The following is a 21,750-nucleotide window of genomic DNA, read 5'->3' on the forward strand; positions in this document are numbered from 1 at the left end:
TGTAGTTTATATATCAGTATAGAGTTGCAGGAGGAAGGTGGGCAAAACCAAAGTTATTAAAAGGGAACTCCCAGCCCAGCCTGGTGGCTCACACCTGTAATCCCAGCACTTCGGGGGGCCAAGGTGGGCAGATCCCTTGAGCTCAGGAGCTCCAGAGCAGCCTGGCAACATGGCAAACCCCATCACTTTAAAATAGGCGGGGCAGGGGGATAACTGCTCATAAAGGGCATTATTTGAATTTTATCTTGAAGCTGTGAGGAGCTATTAAGGGCTTAATGCAGGAAAATGAGATGATCTAGGAATTCCATGAAAGAAGTGGAATCAGACCAACCACTGTTAAGAGCATATTCTTTCATGCTTATGGGTTTTAAAGAATTGTGATACTAGCACTAGTTAGCTACCCTTAGAATTTGAAATCACTCATCTAATTTACAATGGAGTATAAACCTTAGGCAAGCTAGGAGTACCAAAGCAATGATGTCAATATTAAGTAAGTTTCAGGCTGAAAGTCAACCCAATCCACTGTAAATGTGACCCACTATGAGCTCAGAAACAAAAAGATGAGGAGAAGCAGTAGGAAGAACAGGCAGAGAAAGAAGCCATCCCATGAGGTTCACCCTGCGGGAAAGTGACTCTAGGTGACTCCTGAATGTGACTCAAGTCACTGGCAGTTGTGTGGTGGAAATGTAGATGTTGGCCAGGCACCTATCATAAATAACACTGTTTCTAAGGGGGTCACCAATGTCTGAGGGCACAGGACTGTCTATTTCTAGCCTCGTGCATGGGAAGAGTGTGGAGTGAGGGCCTGGCTTCCCTGCTGCCCCTGTGACCCACGCTGCCTCATCTGTTCAAAAGAAGGAGCAGCATGTTTGGCAACTTGCTGGGCAAGAAGTCACCGGGAAAGCCACCAGCAGGGGACAGGTTGGGATAACCTGACAGATTGTGGAATTCTAACTTTTCTTCCAGAAGTACAAGGATGTGCCATGGGGACACAGTACCAGGAATGACCAGGGGATGGATACCTCCCCCAGCCTTTCAGAAGCACACCATGAATTTAGAGACATATCTGGTGTCTTAGTCAGCTTCGCTGCTGTAACAAAACACCACAAATGGGGTGGCTTAAACAACAAACATTTATTTCTCAGAGTCCTGGAGGTTGGAAGTCTGAGGCGAGGGTGCCAGCACGGTTGAGTTCTTAGAGAGGGCCCTCTTCCTGGGTGCTAGACAGCCATCTTTTTGCTATGTCCTCATGTTGTCAAGCTAGCTCCATGACCCAATTATGCCCCTGCAAGGCCGCACCTGCAAATACCATCATACTGAGGGGCACTTTGAATTTTGGTGGGGACACAAACATACAGGCCATAAGATCTGTCAACCTTCTTATACATTCATCATACATTGTGGTCCCCTTTATAAGAGACTAGGGGGTCGCTACTGCTAACATGCGGTTGTACTGCCCAACCAGACACCTCTGCTTCTCCTCCTTGATCTGAGCCTTTGACCCACGCAGAGCCTCAAACGCAGGATTAGGGTGTTCTAGGCTCTGCTGGAGATCAGGTTGACACCTTCCTCCTTTAATTCACAGTGACTTCATCATGGGTTTAAGGACAATTTCTTCAACAAAACCCTGTCTTCCCCAGCTGACACTCATAGGTAAGGCCGATAGATTCCTCAGCTTGGGGGAGCAGGGCCAGGGGCCCAGGGAACTGCCCCCACTGAGTTACACAAATGGCCTGTCCATGACCTGCTGCCATCCACTTTTCCTGTAGTCCTGGTCCCTCTACACTGCAAGCCAACAGCATGACCATCTTCTGAAAACCCCACACCCTCCACTTCATGTCAGTGACTGCTGCTGCCCCAATTGCCTTTATCTCCTCCAGGGCCTGGCTCATGGCGTCCCACTTCTCCTTCCTCCTACTGCCTCCTACATCCTGGATGCGAGTGAGGTGTCTGCAGACCTTTGAGCTGTGATGCTGCCCAGGCCTGCAAGCACAGCTGTACAGCTTGTATCCCTGCCTCTTTTTAAAAACAAGGAAGGAGATCCCTCCTTCTGCTGAGATTACCATGAACCTGTTTCCATTGAACTTGCTCCTGACCCGGATTGCTGGGACTTAGGAATTTAGATCTCTGAGGCACCTGCATCCATCTCACCTGGTCCCAGCCTCCTTTATCATCATCATATTAACCTCCAAATATTAAGTGACTGTTGGGTGCCAGGCTCTGTGCTGGGTGATATATTTCTTCTTCCTCATACTAGAGTACTGCCAGGAACACGATAGTCATCCCTTCTCTGAGCTAACGAAACTAAGACTCTAGTGGTTCGATAACTTTCCAAAGAGCTACTACAAAATTAGAAGCACAGATAGTAGCAAACCCAGATTGCGCCAAAGCTCTATAATGCATGCTTTTTCTATTAAAATGTTAATAGTCATTTACTAAAATAGAGATATTTCACTAGAACCATAGAATATTATTTACAGGGCCTGACATGGTGGCTTACAACTATAATCCCAGAACTTTGGGAGACCGAGGTGGGAGGATCCCTTGAGGCCAGGAGTTCAAGACCAGCCTGGGCAATATAGCAAGACTCTATCACTACAAAAAATTTAAAAATTAGCCAGGTGTGGTGATGCACACCTGTAGTCCCAGCTACTTAGGATGTTGAGGCACGAGGATTGCTTGATCCCAGGAGGTCAAGGCTGCAGTGAGCTATGATCATGCCACTGCACTCCAACGTTGGTAACAGAATGAGGCCCTGTCTCAACAAAAACGAAACAGAAAAATACTTACAGTTGATTTTTATAATGAATCACTTTTGTTTCTCTCCCTTAAATAGGATAAAAATTCGGCCGGGCGCGGTGGCTCAAGCCTGTAATCCCAGCACTTTGGGAGGCCGAGGCGGGCGGATCACGAGGTCAGGAGATCGAGACCATCCTGGCTAACACGGTGAAACCCCGTCTCTACTAAAAATACAAAAAACTAGCCGGGCGCGGTGGCGGGCGCCTGTAGTCCCAGCTACTCGGGAGGCTGAGGCAGGAGAATGGCGTAAACCCGGGAGGCGGAGCTTGCAGTGAGCTGAGATCCGGCCACTGCACTCCAGCCTGGGTGACAGAGCAAGACTCCGTCTCAAAAAAAAAAAAAAAAAAAAAAAGGGAAATTCTATCTTCTTTTTTTTTTGAGATGGAGTTTCGCTCTTGTTGCCCAGGCTGGAGTGCAGTGGCGCCATCTTGGCTCACTGCAACCTCTGCCTCCCGGGTTCAAGCGATTCTCTTGCCTCAGCCTCCCGAGTTCCTGGGATTACAGGCACCCACGACTACGCCTGGCTAATTTTTATATTTTTAGTAGAGAGGGGGGTTTCACCATGTTGGCCAGGCTGGTCTCGAACCCCTGACCTCAAGTGATCTGCCTGCCTCAGCCTCCCAAAGTGCTGGGATTACAGGCATGAGACACCACACCTGGCTCCAAAATTCTCTTTTAAAGTTAGAACTTCTGTGAAATAGCATGGATTTTAGGAATAAGTCATAATGATGATACACCGTTTCAATTTCTATAGTTGCGGTTTATACATTCTCATGTGTTGAATATTTTTCCAGATGATTTGAAAGAAAAGCTAGACTATCACCTGGAAACTTTTCGGGGAAAGATTAAAATAATAAGAAACAAAAAGAGAGAGGGACTGATCCGAGCAAGGCTGATTGGAGCTTCTCATGCTTCAGGTAGGAATATTCCTGGGGACAAGAGCCAGTGACGGCGTCACAGAGATCTTCCCTTCTGAGCTGGACTCCTCCGGAGGGAGACCTTCTGTGTCTCTGTCTGCTTCAACAGAAGATTGGAAATCTATTCCAGCCATACGAGCCTTTAATCTTCTTTTGCCTCTGAAAGCGTCCTGCTTTAAAATGTCCATTTGCTATTTTGGGTTGAAGATATTCTTTCGCAGGGACCTTAATGTCAGCCCTTCTCACAGGCTGAGTTCCCCAGGACAAAGTCTGAGATGGAGTTTCAACCACAGGGGGTCCACTGGGAGCCACAGGAGTGAGGAGAGCAAGACTGGGGGTGGGGCGGTCGGGAGGGAGCTGCAGCGCTCATCCACGGGGAGCTCTGAAGCCAGGACCCCACAATGAAACGACAAGGAGTTTATGGGGCAAGAGATAGGAGAACAGAAGAAAAAGTGTGAGCTGATGCTTCTGGCCTGACACACGTGGAGGAGGAGAGAGAAGGAAGGAGGTTTACTTTGAAGAGCTTCAGACAAGGTGCGGGTCTCAGAAAGGCTCAGTGGGTTAGCGGGAGCCCCATTGCAAAAGTTGCGTGTTAGGGAGACCTGCATTGGGACCAGGTGGTGCATCTCCATTTCCTCCCCACCACCACCCACACACTGTGCTTAGTCATTGGGTGGGAGCACCCTGGGAACGGCATGACCTTGGCATGAGCTTCAGTAGATCCAAAAGCTTTGGCAGGGGGAAGCATTCAGATCCATCCCCCGCAGCAGGTTCTTGTGAAGGGACATCTGAGCAGCACACTCCCAGAGCTGCCCCAAGAGCCATTCAAAGGGATCCCAGTTCCAGGTAAGGAGACCAGGCATGGACCAGTCATTGGATAGGAACACCACCCTCCCTTGGGAGCAGGTATGACCTTGGACATGGTAGCCATGGCTGGCCAAGGACAGCCCCTGGGGAGGGACTCTGTTGTGAGCCATTGGCTATCAACGCTGCTGGGCGGCTGAGTCCCAGGAGCATCTGAGCAGCTTGCGGGGCCCATGCCTCCTACGATCATGCCTCCGGCCACATGTAGGTTAATGTTGGCACAACACTGAGCTGGAGCCACAGGAGGTGAGTCATTTGTAAGGGCATTCCTCAGGCTGCACTGCAAGCTGATGAAATGTCCCTGCTCCTTAGCAGGAAACACCTCCTTCAGGAATGGAAGGCCGAGCAAAATGGGATTCTCTTTTTCCATGTTGGCCTGATCGGTGGACACATTCTCTTATTTAACTGCAAAGATAATACATGTTCATTGTCTAAAACCCAAGAGAAACCAAACACAATATGGAGTGCGTCTTTTCAGACCCTTGTTTTTATGCATTTATATATATATATATATACACACACACACACATATGCACACATACATACACAGGGTTAAGGATTTTTATTTATTTTACTTTCTTTTTTTTTTGAGACAGTTTCCCTCTGTCACCCAGGCTGGAGTGCAATGGCGCAATCTCTACAATCTCTAACCTCCTCCTTTTGGGTTCAAGCAATTCTCCTGCCTCAGCCTCTCCAGTAGCTGGGATTCCAGGTGCCTGCCACCATGCCGGCTAATTTTTGTACTTTTAGTAGAGATGGGGTTTTGCCATGTTGGCCAGGTTGCTCTTTAACTCCTGGCCTCAAGTGATCTGCCCACCTCAGCCTCGCAAAGTGCTGGGATTACTGGCATGAGCCACTACGCCTGGCCTGGGATATTTATTTATTTATTTATTTATTTTTGAGATGGAGTCTCACTCTGTCGCCCAGGCTGGAGTGCAGTGGCGCAATCTTGGCTCACTGCAAACTCCGCCCCCTGGGTTCATGCCATTCTCCTGCCTCAGCCTCCCGAGTAGCTGGGACTACAGGCGCCTGCCACCACGCCCAGCTAGTTTTTTTGTATTTTTAGTAGAGACGGGGTTTCACCGTGTTGGCCAGGATGGTCTCAATCTCCTGACCTCGTGATCCGCCTGTCTTGGCCTCCCAAAGTGCTGGGATTACAGGCGTGAGCCACTGTGCCCGGCCGAGGGATTTTTAAATATATGGAATCATACTATCTGTACTGTCCTGAGACTTACTCTTTTATTTTTAATTTTTGGAACTTTTCCCATGACAGTACTTAAGACTTACTTCAGTTTTGAATTGCTGTGTTTTATGATATTTCTTACAGATTTTCTTTTTTCTTTTTTTTTTTTTTAGATGGAGTCTCGCTCTGTCTCCCAGGCTGGAGTGCAGTGGTGCGATCTCAGCTCACTACAACCTCTGTCTGGCAGGTTCAAGCGATTCTCCTGCCTCAGCCTCCCCCAAGAGCTGGGATTATAGGTGGGCGCCACCACGCCCAGCTCATTTTTTTGTATTTTTAGTAGAGACGGGGTTTCGCCATGTTGGCCAAAGTGGTCTCTAACTCCTAACCTCAAATGATCCGCCCGCCTCGGCCTCCCAAAGTGTTGAGATTACAAGTGTGAGCCCATATGGATTTTATAATTGATTGTCATAACTTCTTTAGCCATTTCTGAATAGGTTATTTTTCTTTTTTACTATTACCTAAAAAATGCAGCAGTTACAATTCGTGCACATATATCTTTGTGTGATTGATTGTGCCTATAAGATAAATTCCTAAAAGTGGAATTGCTGGGAAAAAGGGAATTTTTATTTTAAATTTTGAAAGATAATGCCAAATTGTCCTTGAAAAGTTTCACCGATTAACAGTCTCATCACACGGACAAAGTGTCCTTTCCCTGCAGCCAGAGCTGAATGTGACCCGTGGCCCGTCTTTCTAATGTTGGCCACAGCTGGCCAAAAAATAGGTTACGTTTTCTTTTCTTGGTATTACTGGCCATCGACTTTTTTCCTATTTTCATAGATTGCTTACAGATCATTTTTCTGTCGATTTATCTGTTCATATCCTTTGCCACTTTTTCTAATGTGGTGTTTGTCATTTTGTTATTGATTCACACATGTCCTTATAACAGAAATTCTACATGATGAATACTGAGAATATCGGTCCTCAGGCTACAGCCTATCTTTTCTTCTTCTCTGGGGGTGTCTTATGTTCAGCAAAATTGTATTTATTTATTTTGAGACAGGGTCTCACTCTGTTGCCCAGGCTGGAGTGCAGTGGCACAATCTTGGCTCACTGCAACCTCCACCTCCCAGGTTCAAGTGATTTTTGTGCATCAGCCTCCTAAGTAGATGGGATTACAGGTGCCTACCACCTCAACCAGCTAATATTTTGTATTTTTAGTAGAGACGGGGTTTCACCATACTGGCCAGGCTGATCTCGAACTCTTGACCTCAAGTGGTCTGCCTGCCTCGGCCTCCCAAAGTGCTGGGATTACAGGCATGAGTCACTGTTCCTGGCCAGAAATTTTTTAAGTATTTAAGTTCACCAAAAAGCCCATTTCCCTGGCTAACACGGTGAAACCCCGTCTCCACTAAAAATACAAAAAATTAGCCGGGCGTGGCGACGGGCGCCTGTAGTCCCAGCTACTTGGGAGACTAAGGTAGGAGAATGGTGTGAACCTGGGAGGCAGAGCTTGCAGTGAGCCGAGATTGCACCACTGCACTCCAGCCTGGGTGACAGAGCGAGATTCCGTCTCCAAAAAAAAAAAAAAAAAAAAGCCTACCTCCTCTTGCTGGGCACTAGACTGAACTTCCTAGCCTCTCTTCAATAGGAATAGCCTTGTGACTAAGTTTTAACCATGGGATGTGAGTGCAAGTAACATGTACCATTTCCCGACCAAGGCTCTTAGGAAACTGGTCTGTCCCCTCCACACTCATTTCCTGTTCTGGCTGACTGGGGCAGAGATGACTAAGTGACTTCGGGTGCTCTGGGTTGAAGAGCCTCTGCCAGCCTGCATCCCTGAATGACCACATGGAGGGCTTCCCCCAGTCAGGAGCACCCGCCTTGGATGGCTAAATGCGTAGAAATAAACTTCTATTGCATTTGAGCCATTATCATTTTGGAATCTTACTATTATAATAGTAGCTAGCTTTAACATAATAAAACAAAAAAACATATCGCTATTTTTTCTTTATGTTTTTTGGGTTTTGTCTCCTGTTCAAGAACTTTTTCCTTACCCTGAGATCATGATGATGCTGTTTTTTCTGGTTTGTTTTTGTTGTTGTTGTTGTTGAGATGGAGTCTCGCTCTATCAGCCAGGCTAGAGTGCAATGGCGTGCTCTTGGCTCACTGCAATCTCCGCCTCCCAGGTTCAAGTGATTCTTCTGCCTCAGCCTCCTGAGTAGTTGGGATTACAGGCACCCACCACCACATCCGGCTAATTTTTGTATTTTTAGCAGAGACGGTGTTTCGCCATGTTAGTCAGGCTGGTCTGGCTGGTCTCAAACTCCTGACCTCAGGTGATCCGCCTGCCTCAGCTTCAAAGTGCTGAGATTACAGGTATGAGCCACTGCGCACGGCCCGATACTCTTCTCTAGTTTCTTCCTCATGTAAAAAAAAAAAAAAAAATCGGTTTTTACATTAAACTTTGAGTCTACCTGGAACTGTTTGTTCTGGGAATGGTGTACGTTAAGAATGTAATGTAACTTTTTCAGAATGAATAGCCAATTTTCCCTACACCATTCATTGAATAGTCCACCGTTTCTTCATTGGTTGCAATGCTGTTTTTATCATTTTATCAAATATCTGTGTATTCCTGGGTCTATTTCCAGCATCTCTCTTCTGCTCTATGATGGTATTTTTGTATTTCTAGGCTAATCACGCTATCTCTTGATTAGTACAGGTTGATAAGAAGTTTTTATATCTTCTTATTTTCTTGATAAGAAGATTTGTGGGACAAATCTTTCCACTTCATTCTGCAAAATGTCTTAACTAGGATTGTCTTATCAAGTTCCAGGAAAAACGTGTTGAGATTTTCACTGGAATTGTATAGAGATGATAGATTAAAATGGGAAAGAATTTACATCTTTTTGATGATAAATGTCCCCACCTATGGGCATTTATTCAGATCTGCTTTTACATTCTTTTGGTGTTTTGTCATTTGCTCTGTAGATATTATGTACGAAGATTTATTTCTGTTTATCTTGATTTTTTGGTTGTTTTAAAAATTGTGATTTGGGACCTTCTTGTTATATTTTTTAATTATTACTGGTACATAGGAATGAGATCTTTTGGTATATTTCATCTCGTAAATAGAAACCTCAGTAAACTCTTAATTGTTAGTGGTTGGTGGGTAGAGTTGCTTGCGTTTTCTATCAGCTGAAGATAATTTTCCTTCTACCTCGCTAATGTTGATTAGAAATGGCGGTAGCAGGCATCCTTTCTGCTTTTGACTTTCATGGGAATAATTCTGACTTATCATTTAGTTACTATGTTGATGTGTATTCGTTTCCTAGGACTGCTGTAATGAAGTAGCACAAACCAAGGGGCTTGAAATAACAGAAATTCATATTTTCCCAGTTTTGGAGGTCAGAGGTCCAAAATCAAGGTGTGAGCAGGACCTTACTCCTTCTGAGACCTGAAGGGGAGGCTCCTTCCCCGTCTCTTCAGCTTCTGGCGGTGGCTGCCGGCTCCGCCTCTCTGTTCCCCGGCGTCCTCCCTGTGTGTCTGTGTCTGTGTCTCCCCCAACCCAGTCTCAGAACACCAGTCACATCGAATGAAGGGCTCCCTCTACCCCGGTATGACCTCATTGCATCTGCAAAGACCTTGTTTCCAGATCAAGACACATTTTGAAGTTCCTGGGACTTGAAAATATCGTTTTGGGGAGCACAGTTCACCCCATAACACTATGGTTTAGATTGGTTTTGTTTTTTTATTTCAAAAATTTTCAAACCCACATAATACCCATAGAAACGCTCCCCTAGAGTCGCTAGATGTAGACGTAAATATCTCCCAACACCCACTCACACACATGCTCTCCACCCCTTCTCACCCCGCGCACACGCATCACATCTGTGTTCAAAAGTAAGATGTGGATCAGACACAATGGTTCATGCCTAGAATCCCAGCACTTTGAGAGGCTGAGGCGGGTGGATCACCTGAGGTCGGGAGTTCAAGACCCACCTGACCAACATGGAGAAACCCCGTCTCCACTGAAAATACAAAAATTAGCCGGGCGTGGTGGCGCATGCCTGTAATCCTAGCTACTCAGGAGGCTGAGGCAGAAGAATCGCTTCAACCCAGGAGATGGAGGCTGCAGTAAGCCAAGATCATGCCACTGCACTCCAGCCTAGGCAACAGAGCGAGACCCTGTCTCAAAAAAAAAAAAAGTAAGATGTGTTTATGATTTTCTTTGTACCGTATTCCTATACTTTTCAGTTTACGAGACTCATAGAACAAATCGTACGGTTTTTCCTTTTTTCTAAAACTTTACATAAGACAGAGATTAACTGTGTTTGGGAACTTGCAGAGAACTGGCCTATAAACTTCCCAGGCACTGGTGTCTTTTTTGGTTTCTTCTTTAATCCAGATTGGTTTTTTTTAGGAGTGATTTTGAAAGTTTCCAAACAATTTTAAGAGATTTTTAAAATTATTTTTTGTTTCTTACTACTTAACTGTATTGTGGTCAGAAATTTGAAATTTCTGTTGTGTCTTAAGCTGGGTCAATTTTTCACAATGTCTATGTGTATTTTATACCTTTTTTCTTTTTGAGACACGATCTCTCTCTGTCACCCAGGCTGGAGTGCAGTGGAGTAACTGAAGCTCACTGCAGCCTCGAACTCCTGGGGTCAAGCGATCCTCCCACCTTAGCCTCTCAAATGTTGGAACTGCAAGCATGAGCCACCACACCTGGCCTATTTTCTTAACTTTTGGTAGAGATGGGGTCTCACTATGCTGCCCAGGCTGGTCTCAAGCAATATCCTCCCACCTTAACCTCTCAAAGTGCTGGGATTACAGGCATGAGCCACCACACATGGCCCTTCTATGTGTATTTTCAAAGAATGTATATTTTTTCTTTTTGATTGTAGGTTGTGTGTGTGTATAATTTTGTTCATATCTTTGATATTCTTACTGATGGAATTCGACTTTATTTCTAAGTTTCTTAGAGTTGTCCTGAAACCTTCAGCTGTGACTGTGGATGTGTGCACCTGCCTCTCCTGGCCCTTTGCCAGCGCTTGCTATCTGTCAGCCTGTTTGTTCCCCACACCCCCAAGTGATGTAGGTGGCTGCCTGAGCCAGGCATGCTCCTGAGTCACAAGTGTGGGATCCTGTTGTGTGGGCAGGTGAGGCAGCAGCCGGCGGCCCTGCCTTCACATATGCAAGTATTCACTCATCCCTCCAGGATTTATCTCTTGCCGACTGTGTGCTACCCATGCACGTTTACTCTTTTTTATCAACTGTTTTGAGATGCAAACTGTACCTACGGAGGCTAGAGACAGGTTTTCACATGATGTTCGTGTGTGCACACTCCTTTGGAGCCAGGTCGTCTTCCTGGGAGCTATTTGCATTATTACAAAGCAACACTGTCTCTCCAGTAGGGTGCGCCGTGGTGTGTTCCCTGCTTTCCCTGACCTTTCTCTTCCTGCCTCCCTCACCCACCACACAGCTGCATGGGCCTTCCTGCTTCTCTCCCAGCCTGCCAAGCCTCATCCTATCTCAGAGCCTCTGCACGTGATTGGCTTCCCCTGGAATGTTCTTCTCCCAGGCATCTGCATGACCTGTTATCTCACTTTGTTCAGTTATCTGATCAAATGCCACTTTATCACAGTGGTCTTTCAAACCACCCCATATTAAACAGCAGAATCCTATCCCTCTCTATCACCCTTACCCCCAATTTTTTTTTTTTTTTTAGACGGAGTCTGGCTATGTCGCCCAGGCTGGAGTGCAGTGGCGCGATCTCAGCTCACTGCAAGCTCCGCCTCCCGGGTTCACGCCATTCTCCTGCCTCAGCCTCCCGGCACCCGCCACCACGCCTGGCTAATTTTTTGTATTTTTAGTAGAGACGGGGTTTCACTGTGTTAGCCAGGATGGTCTCAATCTCCTGACCTCGTGATCCGCCCGCCTCAGCCTCCCAAAGTGCTGGGATTACAGGCGTGAGCCACCGTGCCCAGCCTCCCTCCATTTCTTTCTCTTCATAATTCTCATCACTATCTGTCCATTTCTTTGGGCCAGTGGTGCTGTCCACGTGGCTGTTGAAGCCGCCCACAGATTGCAGGAGCTGAGGTGGACAGCCTGCGGTGAACGCTGTGCTGTACCTGCAGGGCATGAAGGAAACCGCCTGAGATGCAGGCGGATAGATAACCCCACGGAGGAGAATGAGAAGGCAGGGGTTTTGCAAAGCGAAGAAGAAAGAGAATGTTACAACCAGATGGCTTCAATCTAAATAAATCTACAATCAGTTGGCATGATTTTTTTTCCCCCATGGGAGCAGAAGTGTCATGGTTTGGAGGCAAACATGCAAACATGAGTGATGATTAAACCATGGGTAATGATGAAATGCTAGTGATGCGGGGTTCATGCAGTTTGGGAGAAGGAGTTTTTTTTTTTCTATCAGTAACATTGCAGGGAAGCAGTATCTTCCAGGGAGAGTTAGACAAGCCACTCTTCTGAGCCTCAGCCTCCTAATCCAAAATATGGGAATGATGCTATCGAACTAACGTGGCTGTTACAATGATCAGATAAGGATATTACCTACATTTTTTTTTTTTGCAGTATATACTAAATGCTTATTATACAGCAATTAGTACAAATAAATAAAACATAAACATTGAATTTTATGCTTCAAAATGATAAAATACATAAAATTAAAAGGGTACAAATAATAAAATACAAAATATTAATGGTGGAAAGGCTCTCAGAGGTTTTAGAACTCATCAGCCTTTTATCCCAGTTAAAGAAGCTAAGCTCCCGAAAGATTAGAGACTGGCTGTAGGTCACGTCACTCCAGGCTCAAACCCAGGAATTCTGATGCCATCTCAGTTGACAGCATCATCCCACCACCAGATTATGAGGATGTAGCGTACAAACAAAATTTAGAATGTTTAATAGTATCGTTGCTTTGATTTCTTTTTACAAAATCCAAATGGCTAGGTTTAACAGATTTATAGTGAGTTAAATAGAAATGCTTATGTGTTTTACAAAAACTGGTTATATGCTTAAGCACAGATTCTCTGTAAATCCCCTGACATAGATTTTGCACACCACATGCTTAAACACCAATACCAAAACATTGGAAAGACAGAGCAATAACAGGCTGGGTGCGGTGGCTCACGCCTGTAATCCCAGTGCTTTGGGAGGCTGAGGAGGGAGGATTGCTTGAGGCCGGGAGTTTGAGACCAGCCTGGGAAACATGAGAAGACCTCATTTCTACAGAAATAAATAAATAAGTAAAAATTAGCCAGGTGTGGTGGCCCGTGCCTGTAATCCTATCTATTTGAGAGGGTGAGGGAGGAGGATCACTCGAGCCCAGGAGCTCAAGGTTACAGTGAGCTATGACTATGCCACTGCACTCTAGACAGAGCCACACATCACAACCCCATCTCAAAAAACAAATAAGAAAAAGATATAGCAATAACATAATGTGTAGGTAAAAAAAAAAACTTTTTTTAAGACTTTAAAAATGCTTGGTTGTAGAGACCAAACTGAGAATTTTAATGTTATGTAAAATAAATTATATATAATGAGTTATGTTTAAAGGTAAAAATATGGACACTAACCAAAGAACAAAAATAAATACAAAATAGAGAAAAACAGGAAATACTGTGAAACTGATACATATGATATTTGTTGCTTTTCAAAAAACAAGTTAACAAACCTTGCAATCCACAATCCCTAGAGAAACGGTGCAAATAGACTACTACAGGAGAGCAGAAAAGAAACTTCTACACAGGGTAAGATGGAGAACGTAGCTCCCAACTCCAGACTTTAGGGAGCAGTGGAACTGTTTAGAATATTTCCACACACACTCTCTGGAAGCAAGTAAGGGAAAAATCTCTCTATCAGGCAGGCTTGACCTCATTCCCTTTACTCATCGCAGGCCCGAAAGAGAATCTGATGAATGTGTGATAGGTCATCTAGCACATGAATGATAGGCTCTCTCTAAAAACGGTAAATAGCACAGTCCTTTCCAAAACTCTCAAGGGCGGCAGAAGTAGAGCAACTGTCCTTTCCTAGCAAGAAACTTCAGATTCCCACAAAATATTCCTGTGAAGGAGAGAAATCAGCTGAAGAGGGACCTCACCACTACTTTGCTCTCCTTATATGATGTAAGTTTCCCCCGTTAAATACTTTATGATGAGTGAAAATAAAATCTCATTGAAATGTAGGTGCTAGGTGGCCTGTTCCCACATATTTTTAACTTAAATCAGCATTCAGGAATACCTGAATAAAGGTATAAATAAAGTATATTTTAAATTATTCTGCAATTTTTAATATTGCATTTATGGTCTTTCTGGGTCATTAGAATCCTCAAAGTTGCAAATATTTAAATTTTTCATATTAAGGGTACAAGTGTACACCATATACATTAAAGAGATACTACAAATCTGTATGGAAAAAGACTTTTAAAATGTTTTTGTTGTATTTGTTGTTTAATGCTGCTTAAACAGCCATTTGAGAAAATTCTAGGTCTTCATTTCATACCATAACACAAATAAATAATAACTGGATTAATGTTAATTTTATTTTAAAAAATCAAACTGTGGTCAGGTGTGGTGGCTCATGCTTGTAATTCCAGCGCTTTAGGAGGCGAAGGCAAGAGGATTGCTTGAGGCCAGGAGTTCTAAGACCAGCCTGACAACACGGTGAGACACCATCTCTATAAAAATTTTTGTTAAAAAATTAGGCGAGTGTGTTGGTGCACACCTGCAGTCCGAGCTACTCAGGAGGCAGAGGCAAGAGGATTGCTTGAGTCCAGGAGCTGGAGGTTATAGTGAGCTATAATAGCGACACTCTACTCCAGCCTGGGCAACAGAGTGAGACTGTCTCTTTAAAAACATCACCATCATAAACTTCTTAAAGGAGAATTACAAAATATAAAAACATAGATTAATACTTGTCTGTTCTATGAAAAAAGAAGAAATTTCAAAGCTTAAAGCCAATGGAAAAGGCAGCTGAAAAACGTCTTTTTTTTAATCAAAAAAATGTAAAATTGCTGCAAATGAAAAATAATAAAATAACAATAGGCTAGGGGAAATATAACAAGACAAAAAGTTAATATTCTTAGTATGTAAAATGTACATTTAAAATCCATTAAAAATATGACTCCAAGCTGGGCATGGTGGCTCACGCCCATAATCCCAGCACTTTGGAAGGCCGAGGCAGGTGGATCATATGAAGTCAGAAGTTCGAGACTAGCCTGGCCAACATGGTGAAACCCCATCTCCACTAAAAATAAAATTAGCTGGGCGCGGTGGCAGGCGCCTGTAATCCCAGCTACTTGGGAGGCTGAAGCAGGAGAATTGCTTGAAGCTGGGAGGTGGAGGTTGCAATGAGCCAAGATCGTACCACTGCACTCCAGTCTGGGTGACAGAGCAAGGCTTTATCTCAAAAAACAAAAAACAACAACAAAACTACTCCAATAGGCAAAGGACATGAAAATTTCATTTACAAATGGCAAATCGTGGACAATTCAACCTCACCAGTAATTTAAAAGAAAATTTAACCAGATTTTTAAAATTGAGGTGAGATTAACATAAAACTAATCATTTTTAAATGAACAATTGAGTAGTATTTCACACCTTCACAATGTTGTATAGCCATGACCTTTAACTCCAAGACATTTTAATTACCTGAAAAGAAAATCTTACCCATTAAGCAGCTTCTTCCCTCCAGTCCTTGGCAACCACCAGTCTGTGTTCTATCTCTTTCTAGATATTTCATATCAACGGAATCATATAATATGTAACTTTTTGCACTGGGCTTCTTTCACTTAGCATGATATTTTTGAGGTTCATCCACACGGTGGATGTGTCAGTACTTCCTTCCTTTTTTATGGTTGAATAATATTCCATTCTGTGATATACCACAGTTTGTTTCTCCATTCATCCATTGATGGGCATTTGGGCTGTTTCCATCTTTTCGCTGTTGTCAATAGTACTGCTGTGACCATGCACATACATACATTTGTTTGAATTCTTTTGGTATGTTCCTAGGAGTAGAATTGCTGGGTCTTACGGTAATTCCAGCTTTAATTTTTGGGGGAGCTGCCAAGCTCTTTTCTTCAGTGACTGCACCATTTACGCTCCCATCCGCAGTGTGTAAGAGTTCAAATTTCTCCATATCCTTGCCAAAACTTAGTTTTCATTTTTTAAGTTCTCACCATCCTAATGGAAGTGAAGTGGTCCTTCACTTTGGTTTTGATTTGTATTTTCCTAATGACTAATGATGTTGCCCATCTGTTCGTGTGCTTGCTAGCCATTTGTACATCTTCTTAGGAGAACCAGATGTTATTTTTCACCTATCAAATTAGTAGACATGATTTTAAAATGCTAATCATGTTATGTAATATTATAGAAGCTATTTTAGGTGAAAAATGTGAAGTATAAAACTGTGTGTGTGCTGCCAATAGTATGAAAACTTTTATGTGTTAAAAATGGGACTCTTCTTAGCTCAGTTTTGGTTGAGGCATGAAAATCAAAGCTGTAATATTCCAAAGTGAGTTGTTAGACTGACCACGATAAAGACATTTCAAAATAGAGATGTGAGAACCAGTGAGATGGCTCAGCCACATTGAGTCATATTGTCAGAGATTAAAGGAGATTTTTGGAGAAAGCTACTGCTCAAAGCCTGGTGAGAGAGACTTGATATGAATTCAGCACATTCTCAGACATCAATACAATAAAATTGGAAATATATTGGGATTGAGGAGAAGTGAACTAATGTTAGTTTTTTGCCTGAAAATCAAAAGGATAAAAGGATCGTGACCAGCTGAAGAACAAAGGACACTTGCTTTTAGGTTAGTAGCTGTATTTATGGCAGAGTTTGCTTTGGCAGTGTTGGAGAGAGAGAGCCATAGGGATCATCTTAGATGGTGTCTGGTAGGACTATCTAGAATGGACAGGTCTCAGCAGAGAAGCTGGAGGCAGAACGCAGGAGCTTAAGGAGCTGAGAAGACAGACTGAGTCACCAGAATAGAATGCACTTGCCCAGTTTGTGAGAACTGCCAACAAGAGACCACCAGGGATGGGAAGGGAGGTCCTCAAAATTACTATGCCAGCCACACCCTCAGAGAACTCAGCCCAGAGAGTGCCAAGTCCAGGCAAGAAAGAACTTTCCTGCTCCCTGTACTCCTCCCCTCTCACCCATCATTCCCAACAGCATTGGACAAGTGTTTCAATTTCTCTACGACCTCCCCAACACTTGCTATTGTCTGTCTTTTTCATTCTTGCCATCCTAGTGGATGTAAAGGGATACCTTGTTGTGATTTTTATTAACATTTTTCTGATGACTAATGATGTTGAACATCTTTTCACATGCTTATCAGTCATTTATATATCTTCTTTGAAAAAATGTCTATTCAAATCTCTTGCACATTTTAAATCAAGTTATTTGTCTTTTTATTACTAACTTGTAAGAATTCTTTATACTCATACAAGTCCTTTATTAGATGTATGATTTGAAAATACTTTCCCCCATTTTGTGGATTCTCTCTCTCTCTCTCTCTCTCTCTCTCTCTCTCTCTCTCCCCCCCCCCCTCTTTCTTTTTTTGACAGAGTCTTGCTCTGTCGCCCAGGCTGGAGTGCAGTGGCATGATCTTGGCTCGCTGCAACCTCCGCCTCCTGGTGTCAAGAGATTCTCCTGCCTTAGCCTCCTAAGTAGCTGGGATTATAGGCACCCGCCACCACACCCTGCTAAATTTTTTTGTATTTTTAATAGAGACAGGGTTTCACTACGTTAGCCAGGCTGGTCTTGAGCTCCTGACCTCAGGTGATCCACGCGCCTCAGCCTCCCAGCGTGCGGGGATTATAGGCATAAGCCACCGTACCAGCCATTTTTTTCATTTTCTTGATTGTGTCTTTTAAGCACAAAAGTTTTTGCTTTTGATAAATTCCAACATATCTATTTTTTCTTATGTCCCCTGTATTTTTGGTGTCATATCTAAGAAACCATTGCCTCATCTAAGGTCATGAATGTATGCCTATGTTTCCTTCTGAGTTTTATAATTTTAGCTCTTACCTTAGGTCTATGACCCATTTGATTTGATTTTTAGTATGATATGAGTTAGGGGTCTAACTTCATTCTTTTGCGTGTGGATATTCCATTGCCTCAGCACCATTTATTGAAAAGACTATACTTTCTCCATTGAATTGTCCTGGCCCTTGTCAAAAATCAATTGACCATAGACACATGGTTTATTTCTGGTTTCTGTGTCTATCCTTATGCCAATGACACATTGTTTTGATTATTATCACTTTGTAGTAAGCCTTGAAATCAGAAAGCCCTTCAACCTTATTTTTTTCAAAATTATTTTGGCTAATCTAGGTCCCTTGCCTTTTCGTGTGACTTTTAGGATCAATTTCTTTAAAAAGAGCCAGCTGGGATTGCAGTAGGGATTGCACTGAATCTGTAGATTAGTATGGGGATTATTGCCATATTAAGTCTTGATCGAAACATGGGACTTTTTTATACCTTTCTAATGATTTTACATCGGCTACAAAAAAAAGTCTAAACTCTGCTACTTGAAGTTTGGGGTTCCTTCTACATTAGGCCCCTAGTGTACTTCAATAATATACCTTCTTTACTTTATGCCAATTATTCCCATGTCCTCTAAGCAAAATAGGTCCCCACTAAAGCTTGAACTCAAAGGCTGAGGTGGGCAGATCACCTGAGGTCAGGAGTTCAAGACCAGCCTGGCCAACATGGTGAAACCCTGTCTCTACCAAAAATACAAAAATTAGCTGGGCGTGGTGGCAGGCACCTGTAATCCCAGCTACTTGGGAGGCTGAGGCAGGAGAATTGCTTGAATCCGGGAGGCAGAGGTTGCAGTGAGCCAAGATTATGCCACTGCACTCCAGCCTGGGCAATAGAACAAGACTCCATCTCAAAAAAAAAAAAAAAGCTTGAACTCAAGAGCAAAAGTCGTAATGCATGTCTGCATCCCATGCACCTAACTCAATGCCTAAGATAATGTCCTCTCAGTAAAAATTTGCTAATTTTAAGCTGATCAGTCAATACCAAGTTAAAATCATTTTTTAAAATGGAAGTCCAGTTCAGTTCCACCTGCTCCTTTAGAATTCTTCTTGAAACCACTCTCTAACCCACAATTACTGGCTTCCTCTGAACATCTATAGCACATGATGTCACATATTTTTGCACATAATAATGTATTTCTTGTTTCCTCCCAATGAAACTGAAAGCGCTGTAAGAGTCAAACACACAGTAAATGCTCAAGAAATATTCATTGCATTGAACTTTGATTCGGATTGCCATATTTTTCAGCTATGTGGACTAACATTGCCCTGTTCTTGCCTCCCCAGGGGATGTTCTGGTGTTCCTGGACAGCCACTGCGAGGTGAACAGAGTATGGCTGGAGCCCCTGCTGCATGCCATTGCCAAGGACCCCAAAATGGTGGTGTGCCCTCTGATAGATGTCATTGATGATAGAACTCTGGAGTATAAGCCCTCTCCTGTTGTAAGGGGAGCTTTTGACTGGAACCTACAATTTAAATGGGATAATGTTTTCTCTTATGAGATGGATGGACCAGAAGGACCTACTAAACCAATCCGGTGAGATTTCTTCTGGTTTTGGAAAAATATAGCATATGTGTACTGAGACCCAGGGGGAAAATACCTCCAGAGATTATTCTTTCAAGTTCTTGGGCTTAATGAAAATGTTCTGTTACTTGTTTCTAGAAGTCTTTAATACAGTAATGCAATTATTGTCAGTAGAATCACGTAGTACTCAATATGTAATGTGATATGACATTTATCTTCACATGATCTTTAACTCTTTGATTTGCTGGTACTGAACACAATCCTATATGGATTCAATCATGACTCTGAGGAGCAATATTTAATTTTGACTAAAAGCTTAAGTCAAAGAGACCTAGTTTGCAGGAGGGACTCCATCATTTGTTAGCGGTTTAGGGCTGCCATGTACAGTTGCACCAGCTGTGCACTGCACATATCCAGGAGATACTGTTCACATAAAGACCATAAGGTCAATAGCATGTCTAGAATTGTACATAAAGACAGCCCTCAGTTGGCACAGTTACCTCTCTCAGCTTCAATGTCCTCATCTGTAAAACAGTGACAATAATAATTAACACATGTCTCTTAGGATTGTCGGGGGGATTAAATGAGCCAATACATGTAAAACACATAGCCGAAGGCTTGACACAGAGGAAGTGAACTGATCAATATCAACATTAGATAGGGTATTGTCACAGACTTCAGAACAAGGGTGTACTTTATTTTAATAAAATGTAATAGGTAGAAATCTCAATAAAAATAAAACACAGCATTAATCTTTTAAGTTATCTCAAAATGATTTTAAATAAAGTTACTTTGAGTAAAAAAATAGCTATGGTGTTCCAATTACACAAATTTGGTTTATAATTTTTGTAATATTTCCATCTCACATATAAAACATGTTTAGGCTCTAATGTAAAAATAACTGATATTCAACATGGAAACTGTATTTCTAATATTTATTTGCTAAATGGTAAAATGTTTAGAATTCTAATACACGGCTCATGTGTATATACATCGGTTCATCCTTTTTGAAAACAATTTGGCAATGCAAATTAAGAATCTTATAAATATCCTTATTCTTTGATGCAGTAATCCACTTGATTTTATTTGAAAAGAGTCAGAAATAAGCAAGGAGATGTATATAGTGTGTCAATGTTTATATTAATAAAAAGTTGAAAACAACATAAATATTCAATACTATTGAGATGGGTAAAAAAGTATCTTCATTTTTATGGACTATCACATAACCATTAAAAGTAAAGTTTTCAAGGGCTAATTAACTAGGAAGAAAACTTCTCACATGTTAAATTTAAAAATCAAACCATAAAAAATGTTCTGTTAGTATGATACTTTTGTGTGATTATATATGTACATATTATATGTAATATATGTTATACATATTACATATAATCATATGTTACACTAAAATATATAATAATATGTATAAGAAAAAAGAAGTTATTTTTTAAAGGTTAAAAGAAAAAATAAATTTTATTTTATTATTTTATTGTTTTATTATTTGTATAAATATAAGGGGTACAAGGGCAATTTTGTTACATAGTTACATTCCCTAGTGGTGAAGTCTGGACTTTTCAAGTATCCACCACTCAAACATTGTACACCATACCCATTAAGTCACTTCTTGTCATCCACTGCCCTCTTGTCCCCACGCTTCTGTCTCCAGTGCCTGTCAGTCCACACTCTATGTCGATGTATACACATTATTTAACTCCCACTTATAAATGAGAGCATGTGTATTTCTCCTTCTGTTTCTGAATTGTTTCACTTAAGATAATGGCCTCCAGTTCCATCCATGTTGCAGCCAAAGACATAATTTCATTCTTTTTTATGGTTGAATAGTATTCCATTGTGTACATATACCATATTTTCTTTATCCAATCATCCACTGAGGGACACTCAGGTTGATCCCATGACTTTACAATTGTGAATAATGCTGTGATAAACATACAATGGCAGGTATCTTTTTGATATAAATGATTTCTTTCCTTTTGGGAAGATACCCAATAGTGGGAATGCTGGATCGAATGGTAGTGCTACTTTTAATTCTTTGAGAAATCTCTGTACTGTTTTCCATAGATGTGCTAATTTACATTCCTACCAACAGTGTGCAAGCGTTCCCTTTTCTGCTTATCCTTGCCAGCATCTGTTACATATTAATCATAGTATTAATTAGCATTCGTATCTGAAGATACATTTTTCCCATAGTTCTAATGATGACCAAATAAGCTAGGTGCAATGAGTTTTGGAAAACTTACAAAAAAAAGAAAAAGAAAAAAATCATGCCTAGGGCTCATGCCAATGATAACTCAAGACCTCCCCAACTCCCTGACATGTGGGCATCACCATGACCAAGGATCATGTCCTTTCCCCTGGGCCCCCTGCCCTTTTTTAAGGGCA

General features: G+C 42.4%; 1 protein-coding gene across 1 annotated transcript in view; it reads left to right on the plus strand.

The window, feature by feature from the left end:
- The window catches only part of GALNTL5 (polypeptide N-acetylgalactosaminyltransferase like 5), a 53,803-nt gene that overhangs the window by 17,047 nt on the left and 15,006 nt on the right, over window positions 1-21,750 (plus strand). Inside the window, 2 exon segments of the mRNA XM_077997759.1 lie at window positions 3,594-3,716; window positions 19,116-19,365. Coding sequence (XP_077853885.1) covers window positions 3,594-3,716; window positions 19,116-19,365 — 373 coding nt within the window.

The sequence above is a fragment of the Macaca mulatta genome, chromosome 3, assembly GCF_049350105.2.
Source record: "Macaca mulatta isolate MMU2019108-1 chromosome 3, T2T-MMU8v2.0, whole genome shotgun sequence".
Taxonomy (NCBI): Eukaryota; Metazoa; Chordata; class Mammalia; order Primates; family Cercopithecidae; genus Macaca; species Macaca mulatta.